Here is a 23,259-nt window from a genome sequence, read left to right as displayed (position 1 = left end):
ATTATATCGAAATGATGCCTTCAGCAAATTTGTAGCTCTTACTTTTGCGAATAACTTTACTGAAGACTTCAAATATCTATTTTGAATACTTTAAAAGTTATGGCTTGTTGTTTGTGGATTACTCTTTGTCGCCTATTTATTGTTCAATATAGAAATAATCCATTGAAATAAGCCAAACATTATTACGACAAATCGAATTTTGTATTTCATTTTTCTGTCTACAACCGCTAGAAATAATCACCGAACACTTCCAAGTTGTCTGGAAGGAACTTGATAACTTATCAGTGCAAAAATGTTCATTTGTGCGAACCTTCTGACTGCAATTTTTCTAACTAATGACCATCGGATCGATCTGAAACATATCGGAAAATGAAAAGCGAAATAAATAACTCCAAGCAACGGCGTAGCCCAGAGAAGGTTTTGGGGTTTAAGACCATACAACGAGCCCCCACCCCCCCCCCCCCCACCACACCCAAAAAAAATATTGGATTAAAGTTGAAAATTTATTGATGCAGACTGATTTAATTCAATATTACAATAACAATTATCTGTTCCGTAGATTGATAACCTGTTGTTGTAAACATCATGAGGACTTTTGATAAATTGTCGAAATGGGGTCCTGATATGTAACTGATCTATTGGTCTTGATTTCACAGTTGTCTAATAGCATCAATATCAAATTCCTACCTGAAAACATTCCAATAGAAAATTACAGAGTTCTGTAATCAATCATAGTCCTCAGATTTATTTTCAAATTGATCTCGTTTTTGTAGAGATGTACTGTAATAAGGGTCTTTATTTAATAGGAAGAGAAGTTAAAATTGATTTAATGTCTATGAAACATAGAACTGCTTACCAACAAAATGCATAACTTTCAACATTTGCTAAAAATGTTCTTGCCTTTCTCATTCACTCTAAAATTCGTCAATCTAATCCCGACCCGGAGGGCCGAGTGTCATATGCCAATCGACTGAGTTCGTCGAGATCGGAAAATGTCTGTGTGTGTATGTATGTGTGTATGTGGAAAAAATGTGACCTCTGTTTCTCAGAGATGGCTGGACCGATTTGCACAAAGTTAGTCTCAAATGAAAGGTACAACCTTCCCATCGGCTGCTATTGAATTTTTTATTGATTGGACTTCCGGTTCCGGAGTTACGAGTTGAAGAGTGCAATCACACAGCAAATTCCCATATAAACTGAAATGAAAAATTTTCAAAATCAAATTTGTATTTTTCATGCCAAATGACTTTAAAATGCATGAAACATTGAGATGTTTGACAAAAATTGACTTTTTTTGACTTTGGTACATTTTTGTCTTTCTCATATAGAAAGGTTATGCAATCACTCTAAAAATCGACAATCATACCGGCCCGGAGGGAGTATGCAGTGACGGGTTGCTACTTTAAAATTAAAACTAGTTTAAAATTTCTTAACAAGTTGAAAATTTTCGGCAGGATCTGGACCTCCCGGACCTTTCTCCATAATCCGCCGCTGGTTTCTAGCGATGTTTCAGTATCACATAGTATCTCAATATCGTGGCTGTCGATCCATTGTATGTATGTGCAAATCGTACTGAACATGTAATATTCATTTCCACCATTGTATTGAACATAACCAGCCATGGAATCGTAGTCTGGACAAATGAGACAAGCACAATTGCACCACTAGATGGATTAAGACAGGTTTTTTTTGGGAATGCATCGAGTTGAGACGAAAACGTAATATGATTAATAACGAGGATAACACTTTCCGAATGTAGAGAGAAATTTATGAAAAATAACGATTTCCATTCGATTCTAGCAGGTTCTGATCGATTTTGATGAGCATTTGATTTTTGTTGTATGACCAATTATATGTATAGGTCAAATGTTTAAAATCAGTAATTTAAGGTCAAGATAGCATCATTTTGAAACCGCCAACTTCAGAGGTTTAGTATCTTCGATGAGTTTTACAAACGTTAAACAGCGCATCATTTGATAAAATAATTTTGACGGTATATCGTCCAAGAAGTATTTATGGTGATTTTTCTCAGGTTAATATTCAAGACTATAATAAATTCTCAACAAATTCGCTAAAGACACGAACTCTGATTTTCTGAAAAATTAATTCTGCATAATTTTAAAACTTCAAAAATTACGGTTTCGGAATTATGCCGTTTGGACAGTATGATCGATTTTCACCAAACCCCCACCAAACCGAATTTCTGGCTACGCTGCTGACTTCAAGTAAGTAGAAACAAAGTCGTTCTACACTCGTTCACGAGAAACTTCTTCGAATGCTGAATATCTATTATAATACATTGAAACCCTGATTTTATCAGCCAAATATGAACATATGTTTGATGGGCTCTAGCAGACGAACAAGACTGAATTCGAGTAAATCCTTTCTTAAGCATGTTTTCCTTATCATGAAGATGGAAATATGCAAAAATAAAAAGTTCATCATAATCAGAAATAGTTAACAGACTACATCAAGGGACGGGAAGAATATTTTAGCAGCTTCAGTTTATTATAAAGAAAAAAAAATTGCTCGATTTAGTCAATGTCCCCATTTTGTCAGCCTAAAATACACCATGAGACTGATAAAAATGGGTCTTTATTGTATGTATTATTCACTGTGTTTTACATTAATAGGTACATTTCATTTTTGGGGATTTTTTATTGTATCGAACTACAACAATTTTTAGGTAATTTTCAAGGGGTTTTTTATAGACTTCTTCCAAAATTTGGCGAACCTATTCCAATTCGTATACCAATTAATTGGTATACTTAAGGGTTAATATGTTACAGATAGAGAACATACTGAAATTTTCAGCTTTTTTCCTACACAATATTACGAAAGATTATTAAACAATTTTTCTTAATAAGTTTGTGAAAATTATAAACTATTTGAAATTTTTTAATAGTATAATTTTTTTTTATTTAACCGTGATTTTTTAATAAATAGTGACCATCGCTTCACAACGTAGTCTATTTTTCATGGCTTGCGGTGAGCACGATCTCTCGAATTGCTGAACTGAAAATTATGGAATAGAAATTATTTTTTAGTATTCTTTACTTTACTCGCCGCGCAGATAGCTCTGAATTAGACCCGCTGGTGCCCTAAGACGATTTCGCTAGATTTTCAGAGCACTGTGCACACAGTGCATTAACGCAAGTGACGGAAGGTTATCGAAAAGTTTCGTGAAAATGAAAATTCCAGTAATGATGATGATTTTCCCAAACGGTTAGTTTTCGAGAGGTTTTTATTTGTTCTTTGGCATTAGGATTAGCGATAATAATTCAAATCAAGGATACTACTGGGAAGTCACCTTTAGAAAAAGTCGATGTCGAAGTAAAATTTGGAACTATGCACGCATGCACTTCAGAGATAGCGTGATATCAGGAGCTGCGATTTCATTTCAACCCTTTTTTGTGAAAATGGCGATACTTACAAATGTAAACATAAGGCTTTTTTCATACATGCGAATGAGGGCTTTGAAACGCAACCAATTAACCTAAAAATTTTGATTCTACGATATTGCTTTCTTAAACTACAGCAAAAAATACAACGGGCGAAACTGTATTTTTGTTTGTTTATTTAAAGTTTCGCCCTCCACGCTCCATGCAAACAAACAGGGCGATACTTTTTTTGCTAGCAGTTTAGAAGCGAAACTGTCATTTTCGTATTTTTTTGAGGATTATCAAGCTGATACCAGCTGTAAATAGTAACAATGATCGCTATTGAAAAAAACCCGGACGAAATCGGTGGTGTAGAACGGTAGTTATTGTAAAAAAACGTAAGAACGATACTTCAATGCTGATAGATGGGACCGAAAAAGTAAACAATCGCCAAAGGGGCGATACTATCATTTTGTAAATTTCAATAGCAAAAACAAATTTTAATTTAATAATTTCAAATACTTTATGAAGTTTTGGGTTTCGATCACTGAATCATGCAATCTAGGATATAAAAAACACAATAGTTCTTAAATAGGAAATAAAAGTCTGGAAATATTCACTGTTGATTTTCTTTGAATGGTGTCACTGCTAGTATCGCCCTTTTCAAGAAAAAGCGTTGATTTCTTAGTTCTCAGTCGCGTTGGTAATTTGAGTAAAGTATAAACTTCAAATCTATTCAAAAAATGCGATTTTTTTGGCTCAGTACAATATATAACCCCTTTAGGAAAATTCAGTTTTCCCAGCACAATTTAGATATTTTATTAACAGAGCATTAACAATAATTCGTAGCTATGTCTATTTTATGGGCCATTTTTTCGCTTCCCATTGATTTGATTTGAGATTTCTAGCAATGATGTTGTCCTATGCTGATTTGAGCGATTCTCTGAGTCCTGCCACTTTCCCATGTAGTATGTGTTATCAAAAACATCGCGAAGCATCAAGTTCTAAATGTTCTCAAACGATATAATATCCGAAGAGAGTGATAAGAGTTATAAGAAATGTCTCATCACACTGTTAGGTGGATTAAAAGCGTTTTTTAATGAATGCCGACTTCTAACACGACTACTTCTTCCCGAGTGGCAGTTTTAATTTCGTGGAATGATTTTTCCAAAGGCCAGAGGAATCTGTCCCTCGAAATTACGTGACTCTGAGGAAGTGAGCCTGCCCGTTTTTAGTCTCGCACACTCACCGATTTAGCTGTCACAATCAGGTACGATTCAATCCATCCATCAATCCCAAAACAACTGTGAAAGTTTCACTGTCGAAATTGCCTATAATGTGTCAGAATAAAAGCCGTTGCTGCATTTGTTGAGTAAAATTATTGATCGGATACGCTTCAAATTGCGGAAAATTACCAGAAAGAATTCAGACGGAATTTGACATTTCTTTCTGCTACCATTACCGTCACAAGGGCTATCCTTGGACGAAACATCTAACACTACCGCTTACATACCGCACACACTCACTCAAATTCAATTTGCTAACCTTTCATTCCTCTTCATTTACACTCACATTCATGCCATAAATAACACTAAACACTAACTTTTAATTATGCTAGGGGCCCCTAAATTTAAATTTGTTCTTTACCGGACTCTTTTTCAAGAGTCGGAAAGATTATTACTTTTGTGAAATAGTTAACTCGTTGCGAACTTCTTTTACTCTCTCGACATGCGAGAGAAAACTAGATGAAGTTACGCAGAATTAACATATTCACGCTTAGAGTGTAAAGTCGACTTAAAACTGGCGGCGGGCAAACGTAACCCCGTCGTAACCCAGCACAACCCTGTCGTCAGGTTGTCTATTATCCGATCTGTCACAGCTATACTCATACTCAGCTGGCTAATGTTTATGTTTGAAAAAATAGAATGATTCGGGATATTTTCGGTAAGTATCTTTACTGCTAATTATGTTGTTTTGTTTTTATTTTAGATTTACTGTTGAATTTGGAGGTCGCTGAAGATCGCTGAAGGATGGATTATGAGAGGATTAATGGTGATTCAACTGGTGTGCATTAATTTTATTATGTTTTTTTTGTAGTGAGAATTGTGAATAAAGTGTAATCGATGGTACTTTTTTATAATGCGTTCTGTGGTGGTGCGGAGAACTAGCTAACCGGGTTTCAAATGCACAGCTGGCCAAATACCCAAACTTTTGCCGTTCAAATCCTCCAGCTCATAGGAGGACGATCCGATTTTCGCCTTGACACGACACGGAAGGAATTGTCGGCCGTATTTGGCATTATAATTCTGTGCTGCGCTAGACGGTTTCGTGTTTCTGCGGTATATCAGCTGTCCCTCTACGAAAGCTTGGGCAAACTTGCGGTGCCGTAAATTATAGCGTTGTTGGAAAGCGTTGTGAGCTTTCGCCAGATTTTTGCGGACAAGGTTGTAGATTTGCTCGAACATTTTCGATCGTCGTTCTTCCATCTCTTCCGAAGTCAGTTTTTCATCGAGACGGGTGAGTAAATGATCGGTGCCAACTTCAGAGTACTCGTGCCCGTGAGTAATGAAGTATGGTGTGAATCCAGTCGACGAGTGAACACTGGTATTCAAAACCATCTCGATCTCCGACACACGAGTGTCCCAAAGGCGTTGGTCCTCCCTCACGTATGTCCTAATAGCAGCATTGATAGTTCGGTTGACTCTTTCGACCGGGTTTGCCTGTGAGTGATATTGTGAGTTGAGCCAGTGGGCAAGTTTGAAACGATCCAACAGCACCTTGAAATCTTTGGAAATGCAACTGCTTCCGTTGTCAGTGATTATCACTTCAAGAACCGAGTTTCTCAGGAACCATTGATCTCTCAAAATTGCACACATGGGTGCACTACTGACATTCCTCACAGGCTGAACCATTACCCATTTCGAAAAGTAGTCACAAACCTCCAAAATGTGCTGACTACCGCGACGAGTGCGGTGGAGGGGGCCAATGAAATCCGCTGATACGATCTGCCAAGGGCGGGTGGCAATTTTCATGTTTCCCATGGCAGGTGTAACAGGGACGGAAGAGGCTTTGACTTCCTAGCACATTCCACACTGTTGAACGTACCGCCGTATTTCAACTGCCATCTTAGGCCAGTAGAATCTTTGACGGATCCGTGCAAGAGTTTTGTCGTAGCCTGGATGAAAGCAATCGTCGTGGTACTGTCGAAGAATATTTGGAACTTCGGTGACCGGGGGAATCATTTTCCACTCGAAGCGAGTATCACAGGGATTATCGTTCACGGTGATAAACTTGAAGAGTTTACCATCGTCGATCTTGAAGTCTACAAAATCATCGGGCCGACGAGCCACTTTGTCGGACATTGACGCGTACCACGACGACTCTTGAACCGCTGCGATGCTTCGCGAGAGGGCGTCCGGAACCACGTTCTACTTGCCCTTGCGATGCTTGACGGTCATATCGAATTGCTGCAGATTCAACGCCCATCGGCTGCATCGTGACCCGACCTTCCATTTTGTACTAAGTATATGGGTCAGCGCGGACGAATCGGTTATTAGGGTGAAATGGTAACCCTCAATATACCCACGGAATGCATCGATGGTGAGAATGGCTGCAAGCGCTTCCTTTTCTGCGGAATGGTAGTTCTTCTGGGGCGTTGTCTGTTTATGGGAGTAGAATGAAATGACCCGCTCTACACCATCCTGTTCTTGTGTGAGCACCCCAGCTACCGCCACGTCACTAGCATCCGTTTGGATACAGAACTCCTTGCTGAAATCAGGACTCCCCAAAACTGGTGAAGATATTAGCCGCTCTTTGATTTCGCAAAATGCCTGCTCGGCGTCCTCGTTCCAACGAATGGTTTTTGTTTTGCTTTGCAGAAGGTTTGTGAGTGCAGCGGTCACCCCGCTAAAGTCTAAGATGAAGCGCCGATAGTAATTCGCCATTCCTAGAAATCTCCTTAGTTTTGTTACGGTATTAGGCCGTTCGTATTCGACAATCGGACGAACTTTTTCCGGGTTGGCTCGAAGACCGTCGGTATTAAGGAGATACCCTAGGAAAGGAATCTCAGACACTCCAAACTTAGACTTTTCGAGGTTTATGCTTAGGTTTGCTTCCCTTAAGCGACGTGCAATCTCCACTAGAAGGCGTTCATGGTGTTCGAATGTCTCCGTCACCACAACAATGTCGTCGAGATAGACGAAGACGTACGGTTCAAGCATCCCGTGGCCCAGGACATTGTCCATCAGTCGTGCTAACGTAGCAGAACTGTTGATCAACCCAAAAGGCATCCGTGTGTATTGGAATAGCCCTTTGCCCTGTACACAAAAGGCCGTGTACTTCCGCGATTCTTGGTCCAGTGGAACCTGGAGAAACGCTTCAGACAGGTCTATCGTGGACAGGTATTTAGCCTTGGGAAGTTGACCTAAAATTCGACCGGGATGAGGCAACGGATAAGCATCCCGAACAGTCCGCTCGTTAATCTTGCGCGCGTCCAAACAGAGCCGAACTTTGTTGGGCTTGATGACCGGCACACAGTTGAGCGACCAATCCGAGTTGCTTCGTTCCAAAATCCCTAAACCCAACAGTCGTTGCAGCTCGACGGCTACCAGATCCTGCGTCTTCGGAGACATCACGTATGGAAACTGGCGGACTGGTGGTTTATTTTTCCATTCCTCTCCCAACACGATACGATGCTGAGCTCGGTTGGTCAGGGTCAATTTCCCTTCTTGAGCAGGAAGGAAAAGTTTTTTTATGTTTTCAATAACCATGATTTCATCGTCGATCAGAATGTTTGCAGAACTAGGGTGTTGGGTGATAGATACCGATGCAGTGGACTCAATTCCTCCACAATTTTGCATTGCGTGCTGAATTTTGAATTTCCTCCAAAAGTCCATTTCGCAGATACAATCTATGGACAGATGTGCAACTACCAAAGTAGGAACTATTTTTACACATCCTTGGAAGGCAAATGGAAGATGAGCCTGACCTTTAATTTGCAGTTCGTCTCCACTTGCAGACCGTAGAATCACGTTTTTGGAAGGGCGATGCAACTTTTTGAATTTTAATTTAGAGAAAAGAGATTCGCTGATAAGCGTGTGATTGCTAAAGCTATCCAAGAGAGCACGTACCGGGTAACCGTAAATCTTTACGTGTGCGTACGGTCGGTTATCGTGGGGGACAGGGTAGGTAATTTGAAGAATTTCTGTAGATTCAGCGTAAATATCTCTGGTGACCTGTACCCAGTAAAGGGGAGGTGTACGTCGAAGAAAACGGTCTTGACTTACGCGTTGGGTGTCTGCGAACGGCGGTTTTGGCTCGCGTTTGGTCTGTTTTTTAAACAAAACGGGCAATTGTTCGTCGGAAAACTGCGAAGACCGCACGTACTGCAAAATATGCCCCGGGGCTGTCTACACATCGCTACGTGATGACCAATCCTCCCGCAATTGTAACAGGTATTGGCCGGTGGGGGAATGTGCGTGTTTATCAATTCTTCCAACGTGAACTGTGGACGAGAATTGAACCCAGATGGCACCGCGACCGGGTCTGGTCGGGCGGTATTTTGAGACGAATTTTGACTCGTTTGAGTGTTCTGTAAGGATTGGTTGTTTTTGTTGGGAAGTTGATTGGGACGAGACGAATTAGTGGATGTGTGTGAATTGTTTCTATTTTGGTTGACCTGAGACACTGCTGCGGTTTGATATATCACCTGTTGAGTCTGGGATTGGTTCTTATTTTTTTCTTAGAATTGTTTTCAGAGCTTTCGACCACTTGGACATTCCTGTCCGTCCCGAAAACCCTGTTGTATGCCGAGAAATTTAATGCATCTAATTTCTACCCAGCAGCAACAAGTGTTTCAAGGTCGACTATCGGAATAAATGTCATTTGTCGCTTGTAGTCTAGTCGCATATTCTGCTGTAGAATCTGTACTTTTTCGTAATCGGGAATCTGAACACTCATGGTTCTGAACAGTTTCTCGATTTCGAAATAGTACTCGTGGAAAGATTCATGTTTTTGTTGACGACGCTGGTAAATTTTCATTTTGATCAACGCGTCCAAATCAGGGTTCATGTCGGTGCGTTTTAATTCAAATACCAAATGCTGCCAATTCATCAATCTACCAGTGGTTCTTTGTGCCATATACCACTTGAGCGCTGAACCAACAAACAAATGCACAGCCGACTCGTAAAGCTCGACCTCCGACACATGCTCAACTTGGGATAAAGCCTGTACAATTTCCAGAAACTCATTTAGCTTCAGCCCTTGATCGTCACCACTGTATTTAGTGATGTTCCATTTGGACACAGGAAGAGTGTGACGGTTGTGGTACGGTGCGGGGTACGGATTGTGTGGAACACCACTATACATGGGAGGTGAATTTCGTTTAGGGAAAGATGGGATAGCCGAAGCATGGTTGTACATTTCGGGATTTGCTCCAGTAGGATTAGAGATTCTCGTCGGATGATAGGGAATATTGTATGTATTGTTGGGAACTGGTATATTGTTAGAATGTAATGTACGATCTGGGATATTTCGAAAATTATGGTAACTAGATGAAGTATCGAATGAATTGGAAGGCTTTATAGGCGGAAAATTATAGTTTTGAAATGTTCTGAAATTTGTATCGGGGTGTTGTGAATATGAAGTAAATTGAGCATGATCGGGAAGAGTTTGAGTTACAGCATCTTTTACTTCTCTTCGTCGAGCTAAATCGGCTTCTAGATCCGTAATTCTCGCTTGCAACGAAAGGATCCACTCAAGATCATCCTGACTGAGAACGGAAACTCTCGGTCTACGATTTTCATCTGCTTTGTCTGCATCCAACAGAGCTAAAAGATCATTTCCCTCTTGCTGATCCCCCTGTGAAGACGAAGCAGTACCCCGAAAGAAATTATCAACAATCTCCGCTAACTCAACTACCGTATTTTGCAACTGCCTGTGCAGGTTAGGCGACCCCCGCGAGTCCCTTAACACAGTCACTAAACGCATACCGACATGTACCATTCTAGTAAAACAAACCTTCTTTTCCTCTAAATCCTCCTGTTCCAAACAACCTTTTAAGTCAGCAATCCTCTGCATACATAACTCTATTTCCACCTCTAAATCGCCCACTACTCTTCGTGGGCATTTCTCCGACGAATCATCCCTTTCAAGCTTCAATTGATCTCGTAGCCACTTTCGTTTTCGTGAACGATCGAGACCGATAGACAGACTGACAGAACAGGCAATCAGTTCATGATTCAGTTCATCGTCGGCTAAAAACTCCACACTGATATCATAATACAAACCTTGCAGCAGCTCACTAGCTTGATCGAATGTGAGCTGTGCTATTGCCATCGTACAAAAAGGCAAAAAATAACAGAATTATCACCAACAGACAAAAATTTTAACACCCGCTACCAAAGTAAACAAAAACCCGACAAGAAACATATGTAATGGTATTAGTACTTGTCAAAATCAGTCTGAATAATGCTACACATATATGATCTATTTACAATACAAACGATCAATTTTTCTACTCAGGCACTAGCAAACGACGGCGTGCCAGATATACAATTTTTCATCACTCGCAACAATTCGCAATTCCACTAATCACTATTAAATTTCAGAATCAACTTCCAGATTGGACATCGTCCCAATGACTTCGCGATTAATGAAGTGAACAATGTGAATTGAATTTCTCCGGGAGACACAACGAAAAAGGAATTTGCTTCTGGTCTTGGAAACAAATCACTTTTTCTTTTATTTTGCGTTGGGCGCCAATTGTTACGTATCGATTTCGTAACGTTCTTATTGTGGTGGTGGGGCCACACGTACTCACCAGCTATTAGGGTCGTTTCACGGTTGTCTCCTGGAGAAATTCACACTGGGGCGGACTTTTCTTCCCACACTATGGTCACTGAGCGAATCGTGATTAATTTTCGGCGGAAACAAGTACCTAAAGGAATGCACTGTAAACAAAATGGACAACACAACTTGTATATACAGACCATACACTTTTTATTTAACACTACTATGTTTTTTTGATTTCGCGACTTGAGCCAGAAGGGCTATTAATAAAAACAAACAAATTTATTACTTGCTTTTTATTCGACGAAAACTTTCTTCTGTCGATACCGTTGCGATCGTGATGACGTTGGTCGACTTGCAGCTGGCTCAATGAGGCGCGGGCTTTGACGGTGGTGCAGTAACGTACGGACGATAGCGACGGGGGACTCCTGAAGAAGCAGGAACTCGGCCTATTTGTAGCGGAGGCCTGCGTTTCACTTTTGGGCCCGGAGAGTGGTACAATGCGCACTTTATCTTCTACACGAGTGTCTAACATTGCATTCAAGTCGTCGTTACAGTTCGGTCGCGCTTCCATTTGCGCCGTTTAAAGTTTAACCGTGCGTGTTTTAATTTGTATTGTTTTCATTTATCATTGCTGCGTAAGTAAAACATGCCGTGCGCGATTAATAATTGTACAGTGAGTGACGACAAACATGTGTGGTACTGCAATGGATCATGCGGGAAAAAATTCCACGCTGCATGCGTTGGTGCTCAGAGGAATCATGAGCAAAGAATACTAACATACATGCTGCCAATATGCTACGAGTGCCAGAAGCGTCTCGTGATGGAGTTAAATTTCGATAAACTGTACAGACAACAACAAGAAGCCATCAACCTCAACAAGCTAGTTATGGAGTCGAATCACAAACTCACATCCACGTTTAGCAACTTCAATGTCCGTGATGGATTTGAATGTATCGAAATGCTCTTAAACGAGTTGAAAGGCGAAATTAAAACAACTGCAGCTAATCATAATAACGCGGTTGCACACATAGCCAAAACCTCGGAGTTGTGGAATGAGCTGGCTGCTTCCAACAAAACTGGCAAAACTGATGTCGTTGCCACAAAAAATCACTTAACATCATTATTCGACATATCGATGAAAGCTACGAAAAACAACATCGCAGCCTATGTCAATGAACTGACCACCGATATGACACGCGAGTTGAAACAAATTTGTTCAGAAATTGAAAAGGTCAGCAGCGTGATAACTGACATGGCTAACAACTGTTCGGCTCAGAATATGAGTTATGTAAACCCAATATTCACGGATGATATTATCGATGAGTTAAAGCAAATTTCTAGTGCAGTAAACTCACTGGAACAAAAGACTGCTGCTTCACCCGCAACAGATTCCTCCCCTAGTTTAGAGGCTGAGATGTCCGTCGAGGCAGCCAGTAACTCAGGCTGGCGTTTCCTTGGCAACTCTAAGGTATGGAAGGCTGATTGGTCCGAATACGACGCACGTAAATTGCGTCGTCTCAATCAACAAAAAGCGGCGAAGAAAGCAAGAATAAAGAAGAAACGGAATAAACAGAGGCCCGCTAATGCACTTGACACCACCCGTAACAGTAATAAGAATACTAAGCGTCGCAAGAATCACGGTTACAAACACCACACAATTTTCGACAAAAATAACGGATGTAATTACAACCACAGCAGATTTGCGTACCACGATAACAAACGCCGCGACATCGACAATCTTCCGTTGGATAGAGAGCTACTGGCTGAGGCAAAGAAACGTTTTTCGAGGCCACCTTCAACTTCGTTCAGACCTACCATTGCATTCCAGAGAGGCGATGTTTTAAACCCGTGCCCTACCGACCAACCTAGCACCTCACATCGAACAGCTGCTGCCACACCTATGTACCCCTCCGGAATTGGCGCCTGTCAGTGTTTTTGCCGCTATCGACGCGCTCATTAGAGCAAGATAATAATGAATTGACAAATCATATTGCGATTCAAGATTTAGAAGAGGTAGAGCTAGGTCTAATTAATTCCCATAAAACTAATACTTCTCCAAGAGAATCTCAGTCAAGAACAGAAATCTTGGTCTATTGCCAAAACTTTAACCGCATGAAAAGTGCAGCTAAGATGAATGTGATTCAAAACAAAATATTAGGTTGTCATTATTCCGTAATTTTAGCAACTGAGACTAGTTGGGACGAAACAGTGAGAAGTGAAGAAGTTTTCGGGAGCAATTACAATGTATTTAGGGATGACCGTGATTGTCATGTATCTGGTAAGAAGTCAGGAGGGGGCGCTTTGATTGCGATTTCAGCAAAACTAAATGCAGAAGTTATCAAAACTATAAAATCAAAAGAATTCGAGCATGTGTGGGTGAAAGTACATGTTAAAGACGAAACTCACGTTTTCGCTTCGGTGTATTTTCCTCCAAATTTTGCTCGAAAAACGACTTACGAAAAGTTTTATCATACTGCTGAATGCATTATTAATAGTCTTTCCCCGCACGTAAAAGTTCACATATATGGCGATTTCAATCAACGCGGTATTGATTTCATACCAGATGCTGATAATGAGAGCATCCTACTTCCTGTTGTAGGGGAAAATGAAACTTTGCAGTTCATTTGCGATAAATCTGCCAGTTTAGGACTTAATCAAATAAATCACATAAGAAATCAGCGACATTGCTATTTAGATTTATTAATGACGAATATAGACGAAGACTTCTGTGTAACGGAATCACTTACTCCCTTATGGAAGAATGAAGCTTATCATACAGCCATTGAGTTTTCTATATTCTTGCATGTTAACGACAGACCTGGTGATAGTGAATTTGAGGAGGTATTTGATTACGAGTCCGCTAACTATGAAAGCTTGAGGCAAAAAATTAATGCAATAAACTGGCAAATGATTTTAAGAAATGAAGAAAATGTTGAAGCTGCCGTAGACATCTTCTACAAAATATTATTTGAAGTCATTCACGAAGATATACCATTGAAAAGAAGAAGGCGTCACTATAACTCAAAACATCCCATCTGGTTTAATAGAGAAATCAAAAATTTAAAAAATCGTAAGCAGAAAGCACACAAAATCTACAAAAAATACAACAGCGAAGATAACTTAACAAACTATTTAAATCTATGCGATCAATTGAACCTTGCCATTGATATCGCGTTTGAAGAGTACAATGCAAGAACAGAACGCAATATAAAAACTTGCCCAAAAAACTTCTTTAATTACGTAAAAACTAAAATAAAATCGGATTATTTCCCAACAGAAATGCATCTTGATGGAAAGGTAGGCGATAACTCAGAGGAAATCTGCAATCTTTTTGCAACATTCTTCCAGGAAGTTTACACTACATTTTCAGAGAAGGATCGAGAGCGTGAATACTTTTCATTCCTCCCAGAACTATCAAGAGATATTAACATTAAACAGATAAAAGTACATACAATCATGGATGCCTTAAAAAACTTGGATAGCTCTAAAAGCCCTGGACCTGATGGCGTTCCACCGGTGTTTTTAAAAACTTTGTCAATAGAACTAACCGCTCCTTTATTTTGGCTTTTTAACATGTCTCTAGAATCAGGTTGTTTTCCTAAAACATGGAAAAGCTCTTTCCTAGTTCCAATTTTTAAAAATGGTAAAAAATCCGATGTGCGTAACTATCGTGGAATAGCTATCATCTCGTGCATTCCCAAGATTTTCGAGGCGATTGTTAATGAAAATTTATTCCACCAAATCAAGAACAGAATTACCCATGTGCAACATGGTTTTTTCAAAGGGCGTTCTACAAGTACAAATCTACTCGAATTCATTAACTACACATTAACAGCAATGGATAACGGAAACTACGTTGAAGCTCTTTATACAGATTTTAGCAAAGCATTTGATCGCATCGACATACCCATGCTACTTTTTAAATTAGAAAAAATGGGGTTTGAGCCAGGACTTCTTACATGGGTACAATCATATCTTACAAATCGTGAACAAGCTGTTAGATTTAAAGGGATAAAATCAATCCCAATTCAAGTTACATCAGGAGTCCCTCAAGGGTCTCATTTGGGCCCGCTATTCTTTATTTTATTTGTTAACGACATTTCCTTCATTCTAAAAAATGTAAAAGTTCTAATATATGCTGATGATATGAAACTATTTCTAGAAATAAGAAATGGTGAAGACTTTCAGACATTTCAAAACGAAGTAAATATATTTTATACATGGTGTAATAAAAGCCTGCTGAAACTGAATGTAAAAAAATGTAATTCCATAACATTGAGTAGAAAGAATAATATACAGAACAATAGAATCTTATTGGGAAATCAACAAGTAGAAAAGTGTGACAGAATAAGAGACCTAGGAGTTATTATAGATTCCAAAATAACATTCATAGATCATTATAACACAATAATTAACAAAGCAAACAGCACACTAGGTTTTATTAAACGCTTCAGCTATAATTTCCAAGATCCCTACACAATAAAAACATTATATGTAGCCTATGTGCGTTCAACACTAGAATATTGTAGTATAGTTTGGTCGCCTTTTTCAGCAACGCATGCAAACCGGATAGAATCAGTACAAAAGCAGTTTTTGATGTTCGCTCTTCGTAAACTAGGTTGGACTGGACTACATTTGCCATCTTATGAAGCACGGTGCATGCTAATTGACATACAAACCTTGAAAGATCGTCGTGAATTTTCTATGGTATCATTTGTAAACGACATTGTATCACATCGTATTGATTCAATCGAACTTTTATCGAAACTAAATTTTTATGCTCCTTCTCGACAACTACGTAACCGCAGTATCTTTTGTACAATTCGCCATCGCACTAATTATGCCAAGTTTGGCCCGTTAAACCAAATGATGAATATTTACAACAAACATTGCGAAAGCATTGACTTCACTATGTCGAAAACAAAACTTAAGCAGCAGTTTAAAGTAAACCAAAATTTTAACTAGTGTTAAGTTAGTTTAATAATTATTGTAAGAAACCGGTCTACATCTGATTGACGACTTGAAATAAATAAATAAATAAATAACACTAAGTCGAATGGGATTTACAACGTTTTCGGTCTAGTAGAGCCTACCCTCCGGTACTTGGGTACTGGCCTCTACAATGGCGTAAATGACTTGCCAATCACTGACCGTTCTTGCACTCGCGTCGTACTAGTACACTACACAGAAACCGGTAACCACACTTATCCCACTCGACTGGCCGGACAGAACCTTAACGTTCGTGTGGTGGTTCTGAACGGCGAAAGCAAGATCCTACGGATCAGCTTATATCACAAGACTTTTCTTACGATGGAAACGCGCAGTCAAGCATCTAGTGACGCGCTGCTGCTAGTCTTCACTCCTCCGGGCCGGTTAACTATTTGAGACCGCATTCTGTTTTCGCGGTAGATTTTATCCTTGCCCTGTCCGTTTTCCAAAATATACCCACCGCGCCTCCTCGCATCCCATCCCGCATTTGATGACGATGATGATGAGATGACAGAATGATGATGATTGACGTTTACAAACATTTTATCGTTTTGGTTGGTGTCACGAAATATGCTCAAATTTTAGTACAATGTATTGACATGCTAAAGGTGCGGTACTTGTTTCCTTGATTTTTTTATAATGAACAATTATAACGAATATAATAACAAAATGAATAATAAATAAACAAGCAAAATAAATAACAAATATAAATAAATAAATAAATAAATAAATAAATAAATAAATAAATAAATAAATAAATAAATAAATAAATAAATAAATAAATAAATAAAAAATAAATAAATAAGCACATAAATATATAAATAAATAATTAAGTAAATAAATCTCTGAACAAATAAATAACGAAACCTACATTTGACACCAACCTGGGCTATTAGGCAGAGCTTAAACGCGACTTAAACATGCAAGCACGGAGTAGTAATGGTTTGACGTTTAAATTCTACTTAGACATTTACGAACAATAATTTCAAAGTATAAACAAAGAACAGGCGTCGTCAAATACACGAGATAGACCGTACACTGTTATTTATTTATACGACAAAAAAATAACAATGTTTACAAATATATACAAGCTGGGCTCAGTGACCAAAGCGACGATATTGTGACCTAAGAAATCACTGGTCACAATCCGTCGCCATCAACGGCCAATAGTAGTCTCGTTGTATCCGATTTAGCGTACGTTCGCCACCTAGGTGAGCTGCCGTAGGGATGTCATGGTCGCGGTGCATTATCTCCTGTCGTAGATGCGTAGGAACCACCTTCTTCCATTGATGATATCTGCCACCAGTTGCATCCTTTGTCGTGCAATTTTTGTACAGGTGTTCTCCGACGATTCGGAAATCTGGAAAGTTGCCGGGGTTCGCTTGAACATCTTGTATGAGCTTATTAAACCACGGATCTGCAGATGCTGGAAACGAAGTGTTGATCGTGTCGATTATTTCCAATCTACTCAGGCAGTCTGGAACAACGTTGGCAGTTCCTTTCCGATATTTGATGTCGAACGAATATGCAGTCAAACGAAGAATCCATCTAGCTAGAAGAAGCGTAGGGTTCTTCATCGTCTTCAGGTAAGTAAAACTCGAATGATCACAGTAGACGGTGAAGTGCGTTCCTTCGAGATATCTCTACTCTCGCTGTGTCACCGAGTATTTTCGTTCAGAGGAAGAAAGTTTCTGCGAGAAGTAGCAAATCACCTTTTCGTCGCCTTCGATGTCCTGTGTGAGAATTCCTCCTATTGCTACGTCACTCGCATCACAAGCAACTGCGAACGGTTGTGTGTAATTTGGAGTCGCCAGAACAGGCGCTGATGTGAGATGGGATTTAAGTGTCTGGAAGGTTTTCTCACATTCTTCCGTCCATCGAAATTTTATTTTGGTCTTCGTGAGTTCTGTAAGTGGAGCGGCGATTCGCGAGAAGTCTTTGATAAATCGTCGATACCAACCACACATTCCAATGAATCGTTGAGTCTCTTTCTTGTTGGTTGGAGCAGGAAATTTGTTTAAGGCCTCTACTTTTTCTTCATCAACGTGCTGCCCTTTTCGTCTACTTCAGACTTTCCCGGCAGAATACTGACTTCTCCGCATTGATTGTGAGTCCTGCCTACTCCAGTCTTCGCGCAATTTCCTGCAATAGGTCCAAATGTTCTTGCAACGTTTCGGTAGCCAACACCAAATCATCCAGGTAGACAAATACCTTTGGCTCGAGATCAATAAACAGGTGATTCATGACGCGTGACAGTGCTTGACTGGCTGTTGGCAAGCCAAACGGAACCACGATGAATTGATAGTGTCCGCGCTGAGGGATAGTAAAGGCGGTTTTCTGTTTAGATTCCTCATCGAGAGGAATTTGCCAGAATGCGGACTCTAAATCGATAGAAGACAAAAACTTTGACCCACTGAGGTTGTTTATAATAGATGCTATATGGGAAATCGCGTACGCCTCCTGCACTATGACTGAGTTTAATTTTCTGGCGTCTAAGCACAATCTCATCGAACCATCCTTCTTTTTGACTGCTACTGTTGCGTTGTTCCAAGGACAGCAAATGGCATTCTCGATTACTCCCAATTCCAACATTCGGTCGACTTCTTTGTTTAAATCGTCCAAAACAAATTTTGACATCGGGTAGTATTTTTGTTTGAACGGAGGAGTGGTCCCTGTGTCTATTTTGTGAAAATAAAGGTTTGTTCTTCCTAGGCTGCCTTTGTTTCGTGACGTTGGGAATTTCTGAATCACTTTTCAAACGTAATTCCACAGATGGTTGCTTTGACATCGAATTTAGACCAAAAATCCATCCCCAAAATAAAAATAGAAGGCATCGATTCGATGAACATCACCGGTAAGGTGATGTTTCTGTTGTTGTAGATGATCGGCACGTGTGCGAAAAGTTGTCAGCTGTTTTTACCTCTCCGTTAACTGGAAATTTGGTTAATCCTAATTCGTCTGCTATTTTGGAGAGTGAACCACCAATTAGACTGCATGTTGCACCGCTGTCCAGGAGTCCTCGAAGTTGACGACCTAGGATATTGATGTCTGCATATGGGCGATTGTCTTGGTTGTCTGGATCGATTACGATAGATTCTGCTTTGCAGAATGCGGGAATTTCGATAATAGAAGGGACTTTGGTTGTAGCGGGAGAGCTCACGGTCTTTATTGAGAGTTCTCCCAGCTGCGGTTTCCCGGATGCTGTGAAATGTTCACTGACTCCAACTGCTTCCATCTTAAAATGCATGCCTCGCAGTTTCGTGTTGTGCATCCTTTTTCCCACAACTGTAGCAGAATAGAAATCGTTTCTGGTTGGGACAGTTTGGATAAGTGTGACCTGGATTTTCGCACTGCCAACAGATTATAGTTGGTACCGAATTCCTTGTGCGATGCTCGCTACTGCTCGGTTGCTGTGGCTCTGTAGCTGTCTTTTCCTTCCAATTCTGTTGCAGGTGAACTGCGTTAACGTCTTCCGTGGCACTTGCCGTTATTTCATTCTGTATGGCCACGCCCTGCTGGAATGCTTCGCGTTCCTCTATTTCAAGAGGGTTCCAGTCTTCTTCCCCGTCTGGTTTGAGTTCAAGCGTGTTAACCTGCGCTGTGTTGAACGGGTGTCTATTGAATAGTTGCCGGTTGGGATTGTCCACCCTGCTCGTCACTGGACGCTGAAATGCCGGAGTTTCAGGTTTGTTCCAAGGAATGCGAGGAATGGTCGAAGCTCTACCCCGAATCGAATAGGACCGAGACACTTCAAAGTCTTTGCAAACAGCAACTAAGTCCTTGACTGTTATCGCTCGTGATGCAGCAGCTATCGGAGTGTAGTCCGAGTTCAGATGGGATTTCATGATGAAAAGTTTTTCGGACTCTGATAGTGCTGGTTCAACTATTTCAAAAGCAGCTACTAGATCTCTGTAGAACGTCGTAAACGATTCGTTTGACCCTTGGAACCGTAAGTACAGATCTTGTTTGATGATCTCGGAATAGTTAGGAGGTAAGAACTCCTGCTTTATTTCCGATTTGAACACTTCCCAACTGGTAAGGTGGATGTAGGAGCGTGTGTACCACTGAAGAGCTCGCCCTTTGAGTAAATGCTTAACTGAACGGAGTAGTGTTTGCTCATCAATTCCTTCCGTATCGGCGTAAGTGTTTACTTGGTTGAGAAATTCACCTAACTGGATGATGTTCGGCTGACCAGTGTATTCAAAAGGCCATTTATGGACCGGCTGAGAGAATCTGTTTGGAGTCGCTTGTAGATTCGACATTGTAGGTGTATTGGGTCTGCCTTGAGATCCCAAAAACCGTATGAAATCCTCTCGCAAGTGAGAAGGAATATTGTCCAATTCACGTTGCTTTGTGGCATTCCTGATTGATTTCGTAGTTAAGGATCCCCATCTCCCGGAATGGAGTTGTTCTGAAAACCTTGTCGCAACACACCTTGATTTTGTTGCTCTCGTAGCTGCGCTTCCATTTGCTGTCGCTGTATCTGCTCCTGGTGTTATTGTTGTTCCAATTGGTGTCGTTGCTGTTGCATCTGATCAAGTGATTGTTGAAGCTGCTGTCCTTGCCGTTGTTGTTGAAGTCTAAGCTGCTGTTCTTGTCGTATTTGTTACTGATGCTGACGTATCATCTCTTGTTGCTGCTGTAATTGCTGCTGCTGTTGCTCCATTTGCTGTTGATGCATTTGCTTTTCTTGTTCACGCTGATCGTCCGAGACGGGTTGATTTGTCGGTTGCTGCAATTGTTGTTGAAGTAACTGTTCCTGAAGTTCCTGCTCTAATTGTTGTTGCTGCTGGGAAGCTTCTTTTATGCTTGATTGAAGCTGGGCGATCTTGAGCTGTTGAAGAGTCCTTGGATCTCCGGGTACTTCTTCTGGTTCGGGGTCGTTCTCTTATTGTTCTGAATTCACAACCGACATATTCACTAAAAAAGCTTCAATTCTTTCCAGAGTTTTGTCGATCTTTACCAGCGTTTCGTTAGCATTTGCTGTGATTAATGAATCCGATATAATAGACAGTCTGAATCTGTAGTGTAAAAGCCTTGACCTGTAGATCTTTATCTGACCTTCGTCCTTCTTCCGTAATGCTGATTCCAAAGCCTGTCTAATTTGTGGTAATTTTGCTTGACACTGGTATATGCTATCGACGTCCGAAAGCACATGTGAAGACGATGTAGGCGTAAGTGCTCCTCCATTGTTCTCCTTGCTGATGAGTTGTGATAGTTTTGTGATTTTCCAGTTGCTGTCTTTTCCTCTCAAACCTTGAACTGTTCTCACCTTTAGCTCGAAATCCAATTCTTCTGGGGTGCTCTAACTCCATGATGATGCACTTGTTGATGATCCACCGAAAAGTTATTTATTACTCATTGATCACTCACCTGACTGTTCGCAAATTGCTGTACGCGAGAGCGGGTTTTTTTATTTGGGCGCCAATGTTACAAACTCGCGCTAATACGCAAAGACCATTCGCAAGGGTGGGACTATACTATCGTGCTGTGCAGGACTGTCACTTTCGTTAATGCGGAGGAGTCTTATGTGTGCTCCGGCTAGGTGCAACTCATCTGACAAACAATTGAACGGAGCGAAAATAAACTCATACGCGCGAAGACAACTCATTAAAGACAGGGCGGTAACATGTAATTACATACTTGAATCTATTTGTCCTACCATATCCTTCTCTCTTACAAACATCTTCCTCGCTTTAATCTTCCTTGTTTCGGTGGGGGCCCCGTATCGCTGCTACTGCTGCACCACGCCCACTGTCGCTCCGATGCACCGAATATACTGCGCGATCGGCCGGTGTATTGCGTCGTTGCACTCTCGCACCGTTGTAGCGTTGCAGCTGCTGCTTGAATACACTCCAGGTGCACTCCCCTGTGTGTTGCGTCACACTCGGTGTGTGTGGATTGTCGCGCGACTCTTGCACTCCTTGTGTGTGTATTATGGTACCACTTGTCGCACACACTAACGAAGCAATGAGTTAGCTGACGAGACTGTGGCTCGTTTAAAGATGGTGGCACTAGCACGATCCCTCCGAACAGCACATGGGTGCGATCGCTATCGCGTGTTCGGGAGATGCAACTGGAAATGAAAACCCTCTGTGAGGTGATAATGCTTCGTTAATCGCTGGTTCCTGAAGTCATCCGGAGAAAACAAACGTACCTGCTTGAAGGGCTTTTGGTTTTTACTTTCCGGTTTGTTTTGCACAATTGTATTTTTGTAATCCGTGTATCTGCCACGGAATCCTATTTCGGGAGATCGAGCTGAACGAGGTAGAATAAATTAGCATCCGTTTGATGGGAAGGTGCTATATTTTTACCTGAACGGTGTTTGTGTCACTCTCCGACGGATCGGTCGCAATTCAGCTAGCCCAAATTTTCGCGGTTCGTCAACTATATCACCACTCACTTTTACTACGAACCACACGCCACAATTGTTCTGATCTCTTTGACTGCTGATCAAGGCTTTGTTGAAGATGATCCTCGTTGCGGTGCGAGAATGAGATGACTATTGTCACTGTAGATTTGATGTAAGAGAAAGATCGCTAGTTTTGTTTCAGATCGGCTGCGTTCTGAAGTGCGTTTTAGGGAAAGCACTGTGAGAAATGTTTCGGAATTTTGTCGGTCGAATCTCGAAGTGTAACAAGGGATAGCACATAAATGGTTTGAAAACTATTTATGTGATAGAACTCAGAAAACTAGTTTCAACGATTTTGTATCTAGTCTTCTCGGCAATCCTCTTGGAGTGCCGCAAGGAGTCTTAGGTCCTATTTTATTTATTATGTATATAAATGGCATGAGGCGAGTTTTACGATTTTGTGACTTAAATATGTTTATTGACGACACTGTTCTGTTCATTGTAGCTAACGATATAGATGAAGCCGTTGCGCATTTTAACGAAGATTTGCATTCACTTGCTCGCTGGTTAAAATTTAAACAATTAAAGTTAAATGTCACTAAAACGAAATACATGATTAGCTTTTCGGCTAATACTAGGCCTGACGTAAACGTTGAAATAAATGGTGAGACTATTGATCGCGTTAGTGAATTATAATATCTTGGAATAATAATTGATGACAAGTTAACCTGTAAGTCTCACATCGAC

General features: G+C 40.6%; 1 protein-coding gene across 2 annotated transcripts in view; it reads left to right on the top strand.

The window, feature by feature from the left end:
* Window positions 1-23,259, top strand: part of LOC131677992 (beta-galactosidase-like) — a 327,898-nt gene that overhangs the window by 250,481 nt on the left and 54,158 nt on the right. The window contains exon 5 of one of the 2 annotated variants that reach the window (XM_058958104.1): window positions 5,370-5,501. The exons of the other annotated variant lie outside the window; for it this stretch is intronic. Within the exon in view, the coding sequence (XP_058814087.1) occupies window positions 5,370-5,407 (38 nt within the window). The 3' untranslated portion in view covers window positions 5,408-5,501. Of the gene's footprint in view, window positions 1-5,369; window positions 5,502-23,259 lie in introns of those variants that run through there. 2 annotated transcript variants of the gene reach the window in all.

Source organism: Topomyia yanbarensis, chromosome 1, assembly GCF_030247195.1.
Source record: "Topomyia yanbarensis strain Yona2022 chromosome 1, ASM3024719v1, whole genome shotgun sequence".
Lineage (NCBI taxonomy): Eukaryota > Metazoa > Arthropoda > Insecta > Diptera > Culicidae > Topomyia > Topomyia yanbarensis.
The sequence above is the reverse complement of the archived record's forward strand: the minus strand, read 5'-3'. Positions and strand labels throughout refer to the sequence as shown.